Source organism: Malaya genurostris, chromosome 1 (assembly GCF_030247185.1).
Source record: "Malaya genurostris strain Urasoe2022 chromosome 1, Malgen_1.1, whole genome shotgun sequence".
NCBI classification, from domain to species: domain Eukaryota; kingdom Metazoa; phylum Arthropoda; class Insecta; order Diptera; family Culicidae; genus Malaya; species Malaya genurostris.
In genome coordinates, this window is record NC_080570.1 from 90,044,556 (window position 1) to 90,065,366 (window position 20,811).

A 20,811-nucleotide genomic window follows, 5' to 3' on the forward strand; every position below is an offset into this window, starting at 1 on the left:
AGTTTACCGTAGTTTAGTTTCTTTCACGTTTCAGCTGGAATATGCACCTAGGCTTCCGAGCCGAAAATTCTAAATTTTTCGCATGAACGAAGTTTACCGTACCACTTCTCATTAGGACTCATTCCGATGAATCTTGAAGGTACCATATACTGTATATAGGTTGCCGTTAGTATTGCTTCTCCCTAGTACTTTTGATCCAATTTTGTTTCTAATAGCATACAGAGTGCAATCTCTTTTAGATATCGGTTTCTTCTCTCCACTACTCCATTTTGTTGTGACGAGTAGGGTGCACTGAACTGACTTAATATACCCTCCGACCGATTTTTATTATAAATTCGCATCTGCCATCTGATTATAGTATCTTAGGCGTCTTGCCAATGGGAGTTTTCCTAGATATTGAAGGTGCCTTTGATAACGTGTCTTTCAATTCAATTCTGAAAGCAGCCCGTGGTCATGGCATACCTTCAAGTATCACAAATTGGATACACGCACTGCTTACTAATCGATTTCTTTGTTCATCGCTTCGGCAAGCAGAGATTAGAAAGTGTCTGTGTGTGTCCTCAAGCTGGTGTACTATCCCCACTTTTATGAAACCTAGTCGCTGATGGTTTGTTAAGGAAACTTAATAACCTTGGATTTCTGATTTATGGTTTTGCCCACGATTATCATATATTGCTGACCGATATAAGCATTAACACTCTCTTTGATTTAATGCAGCAAGCCCTGCGATCTGTTGAACAATGGTGTTGTCAGGTTGGATTATCTGTAAATCCGGCTAAACATCGATGGTGCTTTTCACTCATCGTAGAATAATCACAGGAGCTCGTCCATTACAGTTCTTCGGTTTAGAGGTCACTGTGGTCGATCAAGTTAAATTCGTGGGGGTTATTCTTGATTTAAAACTGAATTGGTCTGCTCACATTGACTTCAGGATTAAAAGAGCTTGCATGGCTTTCGGTTAATGCAGACGAGCTTTTGGAAAATCATGGGGACTCAAATCCAGATACATTCATTGGATCTACACAACTATTGTTAGACCAATTTTAGCATATGGATGTCTTGTATGGTGGCAGAAAGGAGAAGTCGCGACAGTTCAGTCAAAGCTAAATCATCTCCAAAGGATGGTTCTAATGGCGATGACAGGAGCATTCACGACAACTCCTACTGCTGCTCTAGAGGCGCTACTGTGCATTAAACCACTACATGTGTTCCTAAAACAAGAAGCATTATCTTGGGCATACCGTCTTAAGGTTACAGGGCTTTGGAACAGTAACCCATTAGATTATGCTGCTAGCCACACTCGCTTGTGGTCTCAAATGGTTACGTGAGAGGTGTATTTACTCGCTCATAGTAACCTAACTCACATACAGTTTTCCTTCCAAAACATTCAATGTAAGCTATCCACTTCGTGAGGAATGGTTGAATGGTGAGGAAAGTTGGAACGACAACTTGATGAACACATAGTTTGTTATACGGATGGTTCTCTGTTGAATGGTCGTGCTGGTGGTGGTGTCTACTGTCGTGAAATGAGGCTAGAGCAGTCTCATTCACTTGGTAGATACTGTACTGTGTTCCAAGCTGAAATCTACGCGATTCTGTGTGGAGTACAATCGGCACTTCAGCAGAGGATCTGTGGTAAACGAACCGGCTTTACCACTTTCAACTAGTTGGATAAAGCACAAGATTCGTTCTTGAGCTGCATCCAAACATGCCAGCTACTGGCGCAGCTTGCAAACTTGCGCTCAGACAAAAGCATTTTTACCAGATTTAAATCTGAAAATATCAAAGTGTCTACTGCATTTCTCCAAGCATCATTACAGTATTCTGGTCAGAGCTCTGACTGGACATTGCAAACTCAATTATCACATGGCTACTACTCAACGTGCTGAGTATTATTCGTGTGATTTGTGTGAATGCGATTATGGTACTTCATATCATCTGATATGTAACTGACCCGCATTGACGCAACTACATATCCGGGTTTTTGGCTCTCCATGCATGGTTGAGTCTATGTATGCGGAGCTAAAATAAAAGAATATTCTCTCGTTTCTCACCCACTGTGGCAAGGAGCTATAGTCAGAAGGGTTCACCGTTCTTCCTTTAGTGAATGAATCCTTTCTGTATTCACCTTAAATAGGGTTTGGTCAGATTGTTTGGCATCCTTTAGGGGGTACCGAATTTACTTCTGCTCGTACATACTGCGGAACGTTCTGCATTCTTCCGGGAGTGCAGAATGGTGTCGCTTTTGTAAGATCTCTAAATCCTCTCGGGGGGTTGGAGGTTTTATTAACAGCAGACTGTTCGGGACCTCGTAGAGATTCAGAATTTACTTCTGCTTCCATTATATGTGATCTCCAGCAGATTGTTCAGCATCCCTTAGGGGTGCAGAATTTACTTCTGCTTTTATGTGTTTTTGTGTCGTCAATTGTTCCCATCCTCCTAATCCAACCCTTACCATTTCCTTTCAATCATTCCTTCTTGTATATAGAGAAAATGATGCTAAAAATCAAATTGATGGCAAGGCACAAATCTCCAAATAGCAAGGGGAACGTGCCATTTGAGCCAATTTGTTCTGATTCCTGATCCATACTGTATATAGGTTGCCGTTAGTATTGCTTCTCCCTAGTACTTTTGATCCAATTTTGCTTCTAATAGCATACAGAGTGCAATCTCTTTTAGATATCGGTTTCTTCTCTCTACTACCCCATTTTGTTGTGGCGAGTAGGGTGCACTGAACTGATTTAATATACCCTCCGACCGATTTTTATTTATAAATTCGCATCTGCCATCTGATTGTAGTATCTTAGGCGTCTTGCCAATCTGTGTCTTACTGAAAGAAACGAAGTCTTTGATCTTTTCAGTGACATCTGATTTGTTTTTCAGAAGATATACGAAAGACATTTGTGAATAATTATCCTCCAAGCGAAGGAAGAATTGATTACCACTCGGTGTGCATTTCATAGGGCCACCCACATCAGCATACACGATATCCAGATTCTCCTTCGAACCTAAAATTTTGGAAATGATGATTGTGCCATTTTCCCTTCCAAACGCATTGACACACAGTGCGTACACCACAGTCCACTAGCTTCATTCCATCGCCTTGTTTATTTGCATGTTTCTCTTTAATTACATCTGCATCACGGTGTCCCGGGTTGGCGGTTCAATGCATAGGACGCTGGTCTTACAAGCCAGTTGTCGTATGTTCGAGCCTCGACCTGGAAGGATTCTTAGTGTCAGTAGGATCCATAGTACTAGCCATGCAATGATTCTGTACACTAAGAATCGGCTGCGAAGTATGTTGAAACAGAAAGGCCAAATTCCACAAAAGGAATGTAATGCCAAGACTTTGACTTTTATCACGGTGTCCTAGCCGTCTGTGCCACGTGTGTTGACAATACGGTGTGTGCGAATTGTCTACACTGATCATCGCTTGTTCCGGAACACTCACCCGATATAAGCTACCGTGTCGGTCACCAACAACGCATACCAGTCCGTTGTCATTTCGAATTTCACATCTATTCTCACTGAATACTATATTGAAATTGCTCTTGGCAAGAATGCTTGCAGAAACAAGTCCGCTTGTCAGTTTCGGTATATGCAATACGTCGCTTAATTCGATGTCTATCGGTTTCCAGCAACCTCAGCTCTCTCACCGTCTCTTCGACTACCTCTACGTCGCACCAACTATGGAACAAACGGTGCCGTTATAGGGTTGCAAAGATCGTTCAATTGTGTATCATCTGGATTTTACTTCAACCTTCCACGCAAAACAATTCAAGCAAAATTTTTACTTAGTATTAGAAATTATCATTAGGACTACAATGTGTCTGTTGATTTTGCAATAATAAACAGTAAACCAGTTGAACCGTTAGTTCTTCTCGTGGTCGTTGTTCCAATGCCGTTGCAAGGTAATCATACGAATCGGAAAGCGTACACAGTAGCATTTCCGCTTGTAGCTTCTCTGAAATTGCATCACCAACATCTGCAATCCGTTGTAGTAAACCAGAAAAGATTAGTTTCTACCCTAACTGTCAAATCCTTTGTTTCAAGCCAGTTTTGAACCTGGTTTCAACGTAAATGAAATCGAGTCAGTTTCGAACCTAATTCTAACATCGGGTTTGCTCACACCCACGTTTTTCTGAGTGCGAACCAAACTCAGTTCCGTGAAATGTGCTTGCTTGATGAAACTACCCTGGGTCAGTTTCAATATTCTCGAGCGAAAATGATCCAGGTTTCAGCTTCGACCTTTGAAATATAGACTTCCGGTTAAACTCTCAACGGGTGAGCACGTTGTATCGTGTTAGTCCGGAGGAAACTCGAATATTTCAAAAGAAAGAAAGGATTTTCATCCGTACTTTGACGACTCGACGTAGCCACACAGCGAGATTTTCGCTTGTGGTCAAATAAAAAGAAACTCCATTGGACTATAAACGAAAATTAACAGCAATATAGCCTAAGTTGCAGTGCCATCAAGTTGGCGTCATCTCAAGTGAGGTCACGCCAACGAGATGAAAGAAGAAGAAGAGCTTAGAAATATGGATTCTTTACCGTTTTTCGGATGTAAGAAAAATATACCCATAAATATGCTTCGATGCTTGTGGGTGTGTGATGTGATGTGACCAACCATAATATCCTGTACATGGATGAAGCATATACATGCTTGAACCCGCATGAATGATAAATGCTTTATATTATTTTAATACAATGTAATACAGTACGATATAATATAATACAATCTGCAATACCGAACATAAAAAATCATTGGTGATCCAAGATCACTGCACACACAAAAATAACGTTGGTTAATTTATTTCTTTTGAGAGCAGGGAAAAGCCCGGTGGAGATGAAATTTGGTAATTTCTCTCTTCAGCAGGCATAAAACCTCTTCATTATTTGTATCAACAGAATACAATGATCCAACAGGTATATTTAGGCTAAACACTAAAATTGAAACTAACAAACTAAATTTATAACATTATAACTAGTAGAAGACATCAAGCATAACAGGACAGTAAAAGTGCTCTTGCCAAAAAGGTAAGAGAGGCGAGAAAAGTGGATAGGTAAATGATATACAAGGGTACTGAACGAGCGATCACTCTGTGTTTTATTTTCAACGAGTACCTACAAACTACAAACGTACCTACAACTAGAAAACTACAAGTTCCAGAGCATCATCTGTCGGTCAAGTGCCAGTGGCTACAATGAACACCTACGCTTCGCTGGATATTGACTACAACCCGGTTGCCGATCCGGATATTATGGATAATGCCACTTGGAAAACAGTAGCCAAAATATCAAGCTTCCACCGTTGATGGTTGCCAATGCAGATTATCACTCATTGCGGAGGGCTTTACATTCAATGAATGTCGCACCAACATTCAAGTTACGCTGCTCTGCAACTCACAGGACGAGTATGATCTGGGAATAAAACATCTCCAGGATACGAAAGCTGTATTTTTCACTCATGACAAGCCGAGTGAAAAACCATACAAAGTTGTGCTGAGAGGACTTCCGTTAGTCAGCGAAGAGTCACTGAATCTCAGCGAAAACCATTGAAGAAGAAGGTGCTACCTGTACCGCCATTGGACCCAGTGAATTTCCCCAGGCTGAATAATTTACCGGATCCAATCCTCCCGCCACCTGGTTTCAAAACTACAGATGATGGCCCAACTGTAAACTGTACTCCGCTGTTTACTTCTGTGGAGTTGATGAAAAGTTTTCGAATTTCGACGAAAATGGAGCAGATGGAGTGCTCGGTTCGTTTATTATTCAATACGGTGTGTGAAACATTAAAAATGATGAAATGCCTGGTCAGTGCGTCCAAAGCAAGTTGAACTATTGGACTTCGTAAGAACACAGCACGTCGATGTGTGTGTTATCACGGAAACACATTGGTTACCGAAGATGTCCTTCTCAATACCGAACTACGTCATCATTCGCCTGGATCGAACCCACTCTAGGGGCGGTGGTGTTGCGATTGCAGTCAGAAGCGGTGTGAAGTTTGCTGTACTTCCGGGCTTGCGAAGAGCGAATCTAATGAATTTACGTTGAATAGCTTCGACACGATCGATGTCAGTTTGGTAATGATGTGACCAAACAATAGCTGCATATTCGAGGATTGACCGGACCAGTGCATAATAAAGAGCTTTTAAGCAGTATGTGTTACGAACACTTTTAGCAATTCGAAAGATGAAACCTAAGAAATTACGTAACCGACGTGATTCTTGAAATCAAGTTTGCTGTTTGAAATAACTCCTAAGTCTTTCACAAACGATTCACGTTTGAGAACGATTTGCGAGAGGTGGTAGTCATACAACATTGTTGAGCGCTTTCGGGAGACGAATATAACGGAACATTTAGATGCATTCAGTACCATCCTGTTGACATGCTAGTTGAGCTTGTAGAAAGCATGCGTCATCTTGACCATTTATAAGATAATATAGTTTGAAATCATCAGCGAATGATAGCTTGAAACATTTTACAGTAAAGTTAAGATCGTTGAGATAGACTAAAAATATGAACGGTCCTAAATGACTTTCTTGAGGAATTCCAGAACTAACAGCAAATGGTGTTGTTATCCTGTTTCCTATTTTCACAGACATCTCACGACCAGTTAGATATAATTGCATCCGTTCCAGTAGAGCACCATTAAAGCCAAGTCTGTCAAGTTTGGCTATTGCTATTTGATGCTGTATTTTTTTTTGTCGCTGCCGTGAAATCAGTGTAAATTGCGTCGACCTGTTTGCGTGATTGTAGGGATTGGATGATAAACGAAGTAAAGGATACTAAATTTATAGATGTAGATCGTTAAGGCATAAATCCGTGTTGCGTTTCAGATAGTCCTTGCAATTGTGGGTTAAAAATTCAAGAAATAACTTTGAGACAGCGCAAAGTGAAGCTATTCCGCGATAGTTAATTATGTCGGATTTGTTGCCTTTTTTAAACACTGGGAAGATATATGACTTCTTCCAGGATTCGGGGAATATTCTCGACTCTAGAGATGTGTTGAAAAGTATTGTCAGTGGGGTTAGGAGACTGTTTAGGCACCTTTTTAATACTATTGAAGGAATACCATCTAGTCCAGCGATAGTACAACATTTCAGCTTGGAACAAGCCGTAATAATCATGGCCGTTGTGATACGAGAGTGAAGTCCAATAGGTGAACGAAGATGAACGTTAATGACAGCTTCGGATACCTGATCGCTGTTGAGAAATTCTTCAGAGACAACACTGAAGTGCCTTCGAAATAGATTACAGGTATCGACTAGGGTTGATGAGTGAAGTTCACCGAGTCCTATATGAGTTGCTAATCCAGTTTCCTTATGCTGTTCGATAACGTGATTCCAAAAGCTCTTAGGGTTATTTTGTCGTGAATACGACTTACTTTACTATAGGCCCCTTTAAAAAATTTATCCTGTACAAGAATGGGCAGAAGTTTATTGCGATTATCTCTTGATGTACTTAACCCAACAACTTTTTTTTCTACAAGCTATCGGAAATAGGATCAGGAATTTGTGATTAAATTTTCAACAGTGTGAGATAACCATAAATAATTGAAAAATAACGTTTTCTAAAACTTTTTCGCACCCGGAGGACGGTTTTGAGGTAGTCAGTTCCGATTATCCACTGGGCGAGTATAAAAGGTTCACATTCTTCATCTAACACTAAGCCCTTCAGGTAGTGGATGCCGGTAGACTTACAGTCTCAAAGTAATTTTATATATTCACTAACTAACAAGATCTGCCAACTAGATGGATTTAGCAGTAAATTTTATAAAAATGTGCACCTCGTTTTGCTATCGCTTGTACAAAAATACTCATGAAATTGTAAATTTTCGCTAATCGCACTTTAACATTGGAACCGAAATTCGAAACTGGATCAATTTTTCAGGAACTGTTTTGAAATATTTTGAATCCTTTCATTTTCTTTTTAGTTTCTGAAAATCGGTTAGAAAATTTCCGAGAAAAATGAGTGCGGATTTTATAATAAATTTGCACATATTTCCTAGTAATTTCTGAACCGGAAGTCGGATTCATATGAAAGTCAAGAAAATTGTATGCTACCATAAGACCTTTCATTTGAATCTAAGTCTGTGAAAATCGGTTCAGTCATCTCTGAGAAACTTGTTTTTCCTTTTTTTGGTGCATATCACCTTGTAATTCCGGGTCGTCAAATGGTGAGATAACTAAGTCCTCACAAGTTCCTATCTCATGCCTCCCCGAGCGTCTATGATGACATTTGGTCAACAGAACGGCGTGGACTGGATGCTATCGCCTTATGCGTTAGTGGTAGAATGAGAGGGTGTGAAATGGCTTCTAGGTTGAAGCCCATCCTAAAGCACTATATATATATATATATATATATATATATATATATATATATATATCATAGTATATCGCAACATGTGGTTCTGTTGTTTGTTGCATTATTTTTTATATACTGAATTGAATTATATTACATTGTATTATATATTTTTGTTATTATTATTATTATTGTTATTATTATTATTAAAAAAAGAAATGTATTTCCTGTAGTACTGCGACGAAAGAAGAGCATAACTTACACTGCGACATCAACTGTTATATATTGTATCATAGCATATTATTTCATATATTATCGTCGTATATTATATTTTGTTATGTTATATTATATTATATTGTGTAATGTTATATTATATTATGTTATATTACAGAGAACAGATATCCAACAGAACGGTGATTTTTCACGGAATTTCACTTGTATGCTTTATAAAGCTTTTTGAAAAAGTTTGTGCTAGGTTGGGTGTTTGGTCTCTGTAGTTATATTACATTATATCATGTTATATTGAATTATATTGTGTAATATTATATTGTATTGTATTATATTAAATTATGTTGTATTGTATTATATTATATTATATTCTTTTATATTGTATTATGTTTATTGAATATATCATATTATATTGTTTTGTATTGGATTAGGATGTGATATATTATATTGTATTATGCTCAATGTCGATATAAACGGGGAGGGGCAGAGAGTGCATCAGGGTATCTTACAAGTGAATGACTGGATGGTGGAGTGGATTGCCAACCTGAGTCACGTGGGGGAAACTGTGTTTCTCCCTGAAGATCTGAAATGAGTAAATGAGTAAGACGCACCCTTCTAACAAACAAACCATCAGGCGGGTTTAAGCTGGTATAGCTAAATTCTCTATTATTTGGCTAGTCGTTCTTGCTGGAAGGTGCCGGGTTCTCAAAACCCATTTTGGCCTTTTTAACAGCAGTTATATATATATATTTTTTATTCAATAGTAACATATTTCAAGGCACACTGCTTAAGCTCTTAGATGCCAAGGGCATTTTCTTATTTTAAATTATAACTAACTTAAAACTAGGGTATTATTCCGGTCGCAATGGTCGATTCTGGCAGATTCAGTCTGCAGCTGGCGATCGGCAATGGTCGGTGGATTAAATATGACATTAGTGTCTTCCAGATGACGATTATACGTTTCAATGGATCCGCAGGAACAGCAGTTATATGAAAGCTATCTGCTTATCAAATTCGGATCTACTGTAAGTCCACCCGTATACGATGGTAATGCCTTGAGCTGATGGTGGCTTCCCACATACATACATACATACATACATACATATCACCCTGTAATTCCGGAACCGGAAGTCGGATCCAAATGAAACTCAGGATCTTTGTATGGAACCTTAAGACCTTTCAGTTGATTCTAATTGTGGAAATCGGTTCAGCCTTCTCTGAGAAAATTGAGTGACATTATTTGTCACACACACACATACATATATACATACACACACAGACAATTTGTGATCTCGACGAACTGTGTCGAATGGTATATGACACTCGGAACTCCGGGCCTCGGTTCAAAAGTTGGTTTTCACAGTGATTGCATAACCTTTCTATATGAGAAAGCCAAAACAGCAAAAAGTGTCGAATCAAACAAAAATTCGATGAGAACTCCAATAACCGACGTTAAAATAGCACTCTCGAACACGATCAATACAGAATGGGAATTCTTTATTTTCTTTTGAATTTTTTCTCTATATGACGTTATAATCTTTAAACACACTTCACTTTGTGGTTCCGGAACGGGAAGTTTCATCCGAACAAAAATTATTAACAGTCTATGAGATCATAAAACCTTTCATTTGAATCTAAATTTGTGATCCGGGAACCGAGAGCTGGTATAGCTGAAATCGGTTCTTTTGACCAGTAACTAACAACTAGCCAAATTTAGAAGAATTTTTACGTTTCTTGCATTATCGCTCTATATGACAGGTTGCAATTTCATACACTCTACTCTGTGTTTCCGGAACCGGAAGGTCTATATAAAATTCTACATTAACTTAGGGAAACATAATACTTTTCATTTCAATTTGAGTTTGCGAAGGTCGGTCTGGTTGTTGCTGAGAAATGATTTCCGGTTTGGAACTCAAGAGCACTTTACCGGTACTTTCGGAGCCAGGAATGATGATATCAAAAATCAACATAAACTAATTATATCAGCCTAATTGAAGAATTATACGGCTATTTGAACGTGTTTGGCTCGATTTTTATGTCTCATGTCTGAAACACACTCCTGAAAATGAAATTTTTATACTTTTCAGCCTGTAATTCTGAAACCGGAAGTCGTATCCGGATGAAATTCGGTAGGGTTGTATGGGATTTATATGAGAACCTTAGCTTCTAAAAATTGGATGAGCGTTCTCAGAGAAAATCGAGTTCACTGTTTCAGCTCATTTTGCACATTTTACCCCGTAACTCCGGAACCAGAAGTCAGATCCATTTGAAATTTAATGGGACTATAAGGTCCTTAATTTGAAGTTAGGTTAAGCAGTCTCTAACAAAATCAGTCCATCTACGAGAAAATCGATAAAAATCATTCTGGGTTGGTGGTTCAATGCATAGGGCGTTGGTCTTACAAGTCAGTTGTCATATGTTCGAGTCACGACCTGAAAGAATTCTTAGCGTCAATACGATCGTAGTACTAGCCATTTAATGATTATATATGTTAAGAATCGACTGCGAAATCTTGAAATAGAGAGACTAGTTTCCAAAAAAGGAATTTTCATGTCATTACTAAGCTTTGCTTTGTGTGTGTATGTCTGGAACCGTGGTTTTAATTGTTAACATTATAGTCTTTTTTTCGTTTTGTTCATGATGATGTTTTTAATGAATTGTTCATCAACAGGTATATAAATAGCAAACGACTAACAACAGGAGAAAATGAAAAGCTAATCGATTTGAACAACAATCTTTTAAAACGGAAGGCGCAACTGTATGAGATTGAGCAAGGTTTACCACAAAAAAATAGCCTCTATCTGAAGATTATACTTGGAAATGTGAATGTATCCATTTTGAATAGAAGTGATAAAGTTCGTTATAAAGATGACTACGAAAAGTTCAAATTGATTTTGAATGTGATCGGTTTGCTACTATCGTTTCTCAACATAATTGTGAATTATAGGTAATATATAAAGCAAACATAGACATTTGCATGATTTACTATAATGTTATAGTTTGTTATTGCAGAGCTTTGGAACTCGCCTTCATTTTTCTTTTGGTTTGGTATTATTGTACGTTAACTATCCGGGAATCTATTTTAAAGGTGAGATATATACATTACATTACATTACATACGAAAAAGATATACGACCTCTCAGAAATTCGTAATATTTGGTACTATCGTTCTACATCGAAAAATATTAGTCCCATATTTTTTTCGTGAATACGACTTATTTTACTATGGGGCGCCTTTTCCAAATTTACCCTCTGAAAGAGTGATTGATCGTGAATATCTCTTGTTGTACCTAACGTATCAACATAATTTTTACTACATACCATCGGAAATATGATCATAATTTTATGATAAATTTTAAGTTGTATGACATAATCTCAAATAATTCAAAATTAAACTACTCTGAAATGTTTAGTATCAAAGAGGAAAACTCATGCGGCGTGTTTACCTTTCTCGTATTTTGAAAGCTCAAAGCTCAGTGATCTGTTGAAGGATTTATATAGACAAATTTTGCATATGCATTCTTTATGGTCAAGAGACAATTTGCATCACAAGTTTGCCAGTTTTACTGTAGTCTTACTTTTGAGAAGGAACTAAGTGAAACTACCTCTGAAACTATGAATAATATATGTTTTAGAAAGGGTGGGTCCGATCGATATTGTGTCTTCTGTAATTGTTTTGGTAATTATTATAACTATGTAAAAAAAATTAGTACTGTTGACAGAAATTTTATTTGATTTTTATTTTAAAAAGAAGACCTAAAATTCAAATATCTCAAAAAATGTACTGATTTTTTTTTTAAATTTTTGATATGTTGTAAATCCAAAGTAAAATACTGTCAAATTTCTAGAATGGAGAAATAATATTAGGAAAAATTACATATTTTGTAAAATCGGTATCGACGAACTTGTGGCGGTCGAACGCGTGCGTTTCGATCTCTTCATATTTCCTCGCGTTTCGTGTTGAAGCTGCCCCGGCTCTGAGGGCCTATTCGATCAGGTGCGGCTCTGACAGTGAGCATCTTACCATATAGTGCCGAACTCGAGGTACTCAGTAATAGTACCATGAAACTCGTGTGACAAATAGTGACCGAATTTCTCTGCCGAATTGCGGGTCGGCGGCCGTGCCGACTCAGCTAGGAGCGAGTCCTCTGACCGTCGCGCGTATAACAATACAACGATAAAACGAACTTTGAGCCTAGATCAGAATCAGAACAAATTGGCTCAAATAGTGACACCTAGTGCCAAAAGCGAATCAAAACTAGGGGGTAACGATCATTAACGCCTTGTACTGGATCTAGACTCCGGTTAGGTGGCGGATCTTGTCACATTCAGGAAGTAATTATTTAACTGCAATACCATTTTTTCTGCTTCATGTAAACATATCTTGCAGTCTCTCTTGCATATAAGTATCCCGGCACCGATGTTTGTACAATCAATGGAACGTTGATTGCTTTACCGAAAATTGTTTCAATAGACGAACGAACGACAAAATGTGTATATGAACATTATTCATTCGGTTTTTAATGTTCGGCAAAACTAGAGTTCTAGACAAAGAATGGAGAAAAGTGTGTCTTGCATTATGTTTGTTGCATTGTCGAGTTCTTTGCAAATACTATAGGCCGCCAGTGTCATCACATCCAACATGTTTATCAAAAATTACAGTGTTGTGTACGAGACTCGACCGACCATGATGACATTGAAAATGCAATTTTAAAACTCTCCTATCAACAGATTTAAATTTGAAAAATAGGCAAATAATTACGAAACACTACAGGTTCACACAGGTTTTGCCAGCAGTTGAAGGAATGAGAATATGAAAACGTTGAGTTTTTAATTTGTTACTACCTTTAAGAACCGATCGTCAATAAACCTATTTTGTTTTCATAAATATCTCATAGATCACTAGAAAAATAAGTTTATAAGTTTTTTTTACGGAATTCAGTGCCTATTAATATAGCTTCATTGCGGCTTAAATTGACTTTCCCTTTGCTCTCATTGCAAGTTGTACTCATTGCATTGTACTCCCCGGACCTTGTAATTGAGCTCTTTTTCGTTGAGGTGGTAGATCTTTTAGTATAATCTACACAAATACAGGGTCCGCAACCATGAAGTTGATCGGGGGGCCCTCAGATAAAAAGTAGTTCAACAGATGGTTGTTTATGTGTCTTTTTCCTGATGGTGCACATTAAGAATTTTTGTTTCGCGAATGGATTGAGAAGAAAAGTTCAGAAGAAATTTCCAAATCGCAAATAATTTTATTAAAATCTCTGAATAATGATGTATTTTAGATGAGACTGATGTAGTCACTCTGAAAACCGAATTTTGAATGGAGGCCTCGAAAGACATTCGACTCACTTCATTGAGATACTAACTACTAACTTAATTACTATTGTTTTACTCTGTGGGTTCCGTCAAGGACCTCCTAAGACTGTGGGCCCGGCGGCACGTGCCACCAGTATCCCTCTGTAAAAGCGGCCCTGGTATAGGTATGCTTGTATATGTGTGTATATGGGCAGATTGACCGACTTACCCAAACTTGTGGCTCCATAGCCTTCCATTTAGTTTCATCCATATCCAACTTCTTGTTTCGAAATGAATATGGGAAATTGAATGGAATTTAATAATTTAATTTTTGAATTTTAAATAAATGATAGACAAATTCATATCATGCCATCTTAGGGGAACGGGTATAGCGTGATGGATAAGTCGATGCCTTTCACGCTGCCCACCTGGGTTCGATTCCCAACCCCGCACATAGGGTCAGAAGACTTTTCTGGCCCGAAGAGGTGAATGACAACAATGTTAAAACCTTTATGATCGAAAAAAAATATACTGCTCTTAAATTCTGTTTCTCCTAGGATAACTAAAACAATGAGTTTCTTAGGGTCGGAAATAACTGATACAATATTATTATTATTAATATTATTATTATTATTATTATTATTAATATTATTATTATTATTATTATTATTATTATATCTTTTATTTATTCCCGGTTTCAAACCTCATTGTGGTCGTGCACCGGGGATCAGTACGCGCATACACTATGAATGCTACAGCCCACAAACCGAACGCAAACTGCCTGAAACGAGCAAGCCGGACTGTCTCAGGTGTTGAAATACATTGCTCTTTAAATATGAATATAATTTCTTGAAAACAAACTTCTCTTTCTATGGAATTTCATTGATCGATCGATCGATTCATAGAAGATCGACCAACATATAAAAATTAACTTTCATTAAAACCAAAGTTCGTTCTTCAATCCGATCCGTATTAGTAGTTTCGTATATTATTAATTATCAATTATATTGTTATTAATGCCTCAACAACGTTGATTGCTATGCGCAATGATCAACCGCTGCGCAAAGCAATCACCAAAGGCAAAACTAAAAACCCACATGCTTCCCTCGAATCGTCATATCAAACCTAGAGAAATATATTCGACAGCACCGGCTACTGTCGCAGACCTGGTCAAGGGAGAGTAATATTTTGCTTTCGACAGAAACAACGCAGTGACTGATACCCGAAGTTTACTGTCGCAATAACCAGAACTGCATGCTTCTTCGGCTCGGACCACGACAAAATGTCTTGAGATAGAATGTACTATCGAACGAAGTGAATGACGGCAACGTTGGCTGTACAGAACTATTTGTCTAAGGGCTGTCGTGATGAAACCTATCACAAGGCTGTCATGGAAAAAGTAGCATGACAGCCTCAATAATGATGTCGCGCGGCGGTACATTTGGGAAGCCTGGATCTATGACATACGTACCAAATAAAATGTACGTAATACAAAAATTACCAACACAAGTTAATTTGGTTTACTCTTGATCCTTAAATAACGTTGAATAATGGATCGTGACCGTGTATTGTTTTTTTATCATTTATTTTACCCACGCTTGGCGTGTATTGTATGAAAACTGGACTTCATCACTCATTAATTTATATGAAAAAGTATCAATGTGAACAATCAAACAAATAGACGCGTAAATAATATGTTTACTGGCACTTGTGTCCTATGCGCTCTACTTTCATTCGTAAACTGAGACGCAGATATGATGAATTTAGCAGCTAATACTAACAGAACACTCGCAAAATATATACACAGACGTATGTGTGTACCATTTCCTCAGGTCAAGTGTTCGTTTCCACACTATGTTCAGCAGTAAATTGGCAAATAATACTAATAATAGCATAGAAAGAACGCAAAAGCAAGAATAAAGACAAACGTACGCTCGTATGTTTATGAATGAACACTTGTATATGTACGATGTGAATTCAAATGGAGGTTAGAATGGAGAAATACAACAAAAACATTTAAAAAAATCATGAACATATATTATATCATATGTCTTTTCATAAAAAATGTATAGGGTCCAGCCAGATACCATTAGTCAGACCGAGGGTAAAGTTTCAAACCAGCCATTTTTCGAACTTTTCGAGGACACTATCTATTTTGCAAATTGCATTGATCGATAGCCAATAAAATTTTAGGAAGCTACCTGAGTCCTCAAGTGCATAGAAAAATCATAAATGTGTAAAATTGATGGTAAACAACGAAAAAGGTCTGGCTGGACCCATCAGTCAGACGGAGGATTAAGCAATACTATCCGGCACCTCTACAATGCTATCGATGTGGCCAATTAGAGCACGGCAGCAAGACATGTAATCAGAAAGAAATCTGCAGTGAGAAACACGAAACCTTCCGTGAAAATCCCTCCAGAAATAACAGCAAATGCATAAATTGTAAAGAGAATCACCCAGCCCGATCCAGAAAATGGCAATTCTACATTGCCGAAGAACACATAGTCAAAACATAAATCGAAAGAAAACTGACCTACGCAGCTTCAGCTTCACAATCTGAAACAGCAAACATACGCCAACATTACGAGCAGGGAGAATACCGAATGGCGCGAAAAAGCGAACAAGCTGGAAGGTAACATAGCCGAACTCAGGGCACAATTTTGTATGAAAATGGTTCAAATAGTCAATAACTAAGAAGCTGAAATCAAAAAGTGAAACTCCAACAACATGAAAGCCGACAAATGAACCTCCAGGTCCTCAACGAATTGGAAATACTAAAGAGAAACACGTCCAACCAAAAAAAAATCGCAATGTACACGACCAACGTCAATCGATACAACAGGAAAACCAAGCACAGAACAAAAAACGAATCCTCCTCATCTAACCAAGATTACCCCCATCACAAAGTTAGACAAAAAACCAACAAAGAGCTGACACCGGAAGAACCAACTCACCGACCCAGTCACCACTAGCGACAAAACAGAGCTCAAACAACGGTTATAACACCCCTTCTCCTCCCCCGAAGTGTAAGAAGAAAACCAAGGAATGTATCACTTTTCCAGAAGCGATGTAATGATACAATAAAAGAAAAACCGACAACCATGCAAAAATCAACGGACACGATTAACGGACAATAACATAAACACCAAACAAAAGCTAACAAGCATTACAAATAAAACAAAACTGACGCACACCCAAACAACACTTGCATTACAATGGAACATTAACGGGTTGAAAACATCGTTAGGTGACCTACAAATATTAATCAGGAATAATAACCCTATATACGTGGACATACAAGAAACACACCTTCCTGACCGCACTGATCCCACTGCAAGGCTTGGCCACAATTACTCCTGGGAAGCTAAGACCGGAGCAAATATTTACCAAACCGAATACGAACGTCTCATATCCACCCACTGCCGAAGAACTCGGTTTATCAATGCACGAAGCCACTATAGAATTAATACCCAAACTGGAAAAAGCAGCAAAACGAGCGATTCACTGGTGGTGTCTCAGTGGCTGCCGCCATTACAGCCCGACGTAAGTCACTACGAGCACTACAAAAACCAAAGCAAACCATCCCGCCGGACAACACAAGGGGCAAACGTTTAGAACAAAAAGAAATGAAGCCAGGAAAGCAAACCTGGAAGCAAAAAAAGCCATTCAGGAATTTCGCCGGACAGCTGAGCTCTGGAGAAGAGTCTACGCCCTAAATGGTAAACGTCGCCACACTGGCTTCGACCTCAATACCAACGGCACTACCACGACAGACTCTACCTAAAAAAGCAGAGGAGATGGACAACTACTCCGCAGCCAACGGTGCCCTACATCCGTCCTTCCTAACCAAAAAGCCAAATTGTAACTTAACAAAACAACGTATCCTCCTGACACCGGACAACAGTTCACCTATTTTCTGCAGGCCATGAACTTCAGCATGCACTATCCTCTGTACAAGGTCAATCAGCCGGAAGCGACAGAATCAGCTACCCACTCATTCAGCGCCTTGCACGCTGAAAAGGCATTACTTAAATGCTACAACACAATGTGGGAGCGAGGCGAATTACCTGACTACTGGAAGAGTGCCCTAGGTGTTTCCATTCCCTAGAAATGCGAAGGAAACAGAACCGTCGAAGATTTCCGACCAATCAGTCTCCTCCCATGTATCGGAAAAATCACGAAGAGAATGGTAAATTGCCACCTGATAGCGTTTTTAGAAGCCAACAAACTTCTCGCTCAATGAAAGTTCGCCTTCCGGCTAGTCTACGGAACAGGGTCTCATCTGGGAACCTTGGAACAGATTCTACGTGATGCAATGGACCAATATATGCACGCCGACATAGCCATCCTAGACATAGCCAAAGCCTACAAAACAGTATGGCGAAAAGGTGTACTGCGTACATTACAAAAACGAAGGAATCACCTCATCACTCCCCAAGTAGCATGTTAAGTTGCTGTCCTGTATTTTTCTACTGATTGTGCAATTTATCAAGTTAGTTTATATTACTATTCTAGTAACTGTTGTATTATGGAAAAAGTGCAATTTTTCTGTGTTGTGCAACATGTCTTTAAGTTCTTCCGTTGTTACGAATATTTATTCACAACGATTGTGTAACTGATACAAAAACTCATGCGTCGATTCCATCACAAAGCCAGTAATAAAATCAGTGAAAAACAATTGTGAAACTCGTGAATGTAAACATGGAATGACGTTTAGAAAAACATGCAAACTTAATTTCAAATGAAACCATTAGAACAACAAAACAAACAAATACAGGGTCCGCCATCTAACATTTTTTTTGAGCTAGCGGTTATTTCGACTTTGGTAACCTTAATGTCACTTCTGATTTGACAGAAAATTAGATTTATACTTTCGCTGAACGAAAATGGTTGTGTATACGCTTGAGTAACGCGTGAAAATAGTGCAGTTTTACTTTGAAAATTATGGTAATGTTGCGGAATGTGTGACGGTTTGGTGCGGATTTTAGTCTGGCGGCATCATTGGGCCATTTTTCTTCGAAAATGAGGCAGGAGCCACCGCTACGGTGAATGCCGAGCGCTACCGCGCCATGATTAGCGATTGGTTCTTTCCGTTATTTGAAGAGGAAGACTTGGACACAATTTGGTTCCAACAAGAAGGCGCTTCATGCCACACAGCCAAGGTTACGATCGATCTTCTGCGCACAGTCGAAGATCGAATTATCAGTCGAAATTCGGATGTCGTTTGGCCGCCTCGGAGCTGTGATTTGACGCCGTTAGACTATTATCTTTGGGGGGCTGTCAAAAATAAGTGTTATGTGTACAGGCCAGAGACAATTCAAGCCTTGAAGGACAACATTCGTGCAGCCATAGCTGAAATAATGCTGCATACAATCGAATGTACTAAAAAACTGGACCGACCGTATGGCGAACTGCAAGGCCAGTTGAGGCAGCCATTTGAATGAAATTATGTTCCACAATTAACTGGAAGTATTGTACTTTAATTTGAAAAAATAAATTTTGAAATCGGATGAACCGTTTGTGTTTTATTGCATGTTAAAAAAAGTTACATGGCGGACCATTTAATTCTTTAAATTCCTAAAATTTTCAGACGATAATGTGTTATTTATTTAATTTTTTTCTTGAATATTTTTCAATACGGCATCGATGGTAACAATAAGTTGAATAGAAAATGGTTCACCCAACGTAATGACTTATATTATCTAAATAACAGGAAACAATAATATGTTAATACTTCGGAAAGAAATGCTCTACGTTTTTTTTATTAATGGTTGAAACTTCTAGTTGAATTAAACAATAAAACAGTATTCATCTTAGCGGGCCCGACTTTGTAATACGCACTGTAGGTATTATTTGGGTAAGCCCATGTGCTGGAGTGGCAAAAACAAGTTTTTTTAAAAAAAATAACAATTTATTGGAATATGAGTTAAAATTAAATGATTAAGATTTAAATTGGATGTTCAGCCACAAGTGGTGACTTTTCAGCCCTATTATATACATCAGGGTTTGGAATATTCATTCACCGGTGAATGAATATATAGTTTCCATTGCATTGTGAACGAACAATTCCACCGGTAACAAAGAGGACGCCTTTCCAGCCAAAAAGAACCACACAAACAAAATGCTAGTGGAAGCAAATATATTCCACATATGCACAGATGGTATAGCGTGCTGGTATTAGAGTCTTCATGAAGCACAGAAACCGTGCATATAGTGTACTCTCTCATGGTCCTGAACGTCGTTCTTCACGGGGCTAGTAAGTGATGAAGATTGTATATTGAGTTTTCGCTAACAGACTGATGACTGGCTCTCCAAAAACGAACGGCTGTTAATGATGACTTTATGCTACGAAAACTGTTGCATATCACTTATTCAATTGTCAAGTTAGTAGAGGGTGAGAATTCTTAATTATACTTGAATATTATAAACAGAAGTAGCAGGAGCGAAGCAATTAGCAATGGCTCTGGTGATCTCACCAAATACTGCAAACAAACAAACGCTTCGTTTGCTGGCTGTTAGAGAGAAACTAGCTCCTGCACTCTTGTTACTTGTGTACATCAAATTCCTGCTGAATAGCGTAGAATTGGGTTTAATCGTAGTAGTGCATGATAGCTAATCAACCAGTAGGATAAAAAATTAGTCTTTTAATCAGTATTCCGCATTGAACATTTTTTCGTTGAATTTTTATTGCTATGAGCTGTGAGAAACACATGTCCCCATTACAGCAAAACCTTTATTCTAATAAACGCTTTAGCGGTGGCAGTGCACACAAATTGAATTCTGTATAAACAAATGTGAATCGTGTTCGGACCTCGAAGAAACATGCGACAGTTAAGAGCCAGTCATCAGTCTGCCAGCGAAAACTTAATATTTAATCTTCATCACTATCCTACACCGTGAAGCTAATTTGCTTGCTGTGAATTTTGGGGCTAGAGCTTCTCTCTTACTGAGAGAAGGAGAAACAGTAGTAGGGGT

General features: G+C 38.4%; 1 protein-coding gene across 1 annotated transcript in view; it reads left to right on the forward strand.

Moving 5' to 3' along the window:
* Window positions 1-20,811, forward strand: part of LOC131440690 (transmembrane protein 120 homolog) — a 55,215-nt gene that overhangs the window by 8,693 nt on the left and 25,711 nt on the right. Inside the window, exons 3-4 of the mRNA XM_058612194.1 lie at window positions 11,204-11,479; window positions 11,545-11,620. Of these exons, the coding sequence (XP_058468177.1) occupies window positions 11,204-11,479; window positions 11,545-11,620 (352 nt within the window). The remainder of the gene's footprint in view (window positions 1-11,203; window positions 11,480-11,544; window positions 11,621-20,811) is intronic.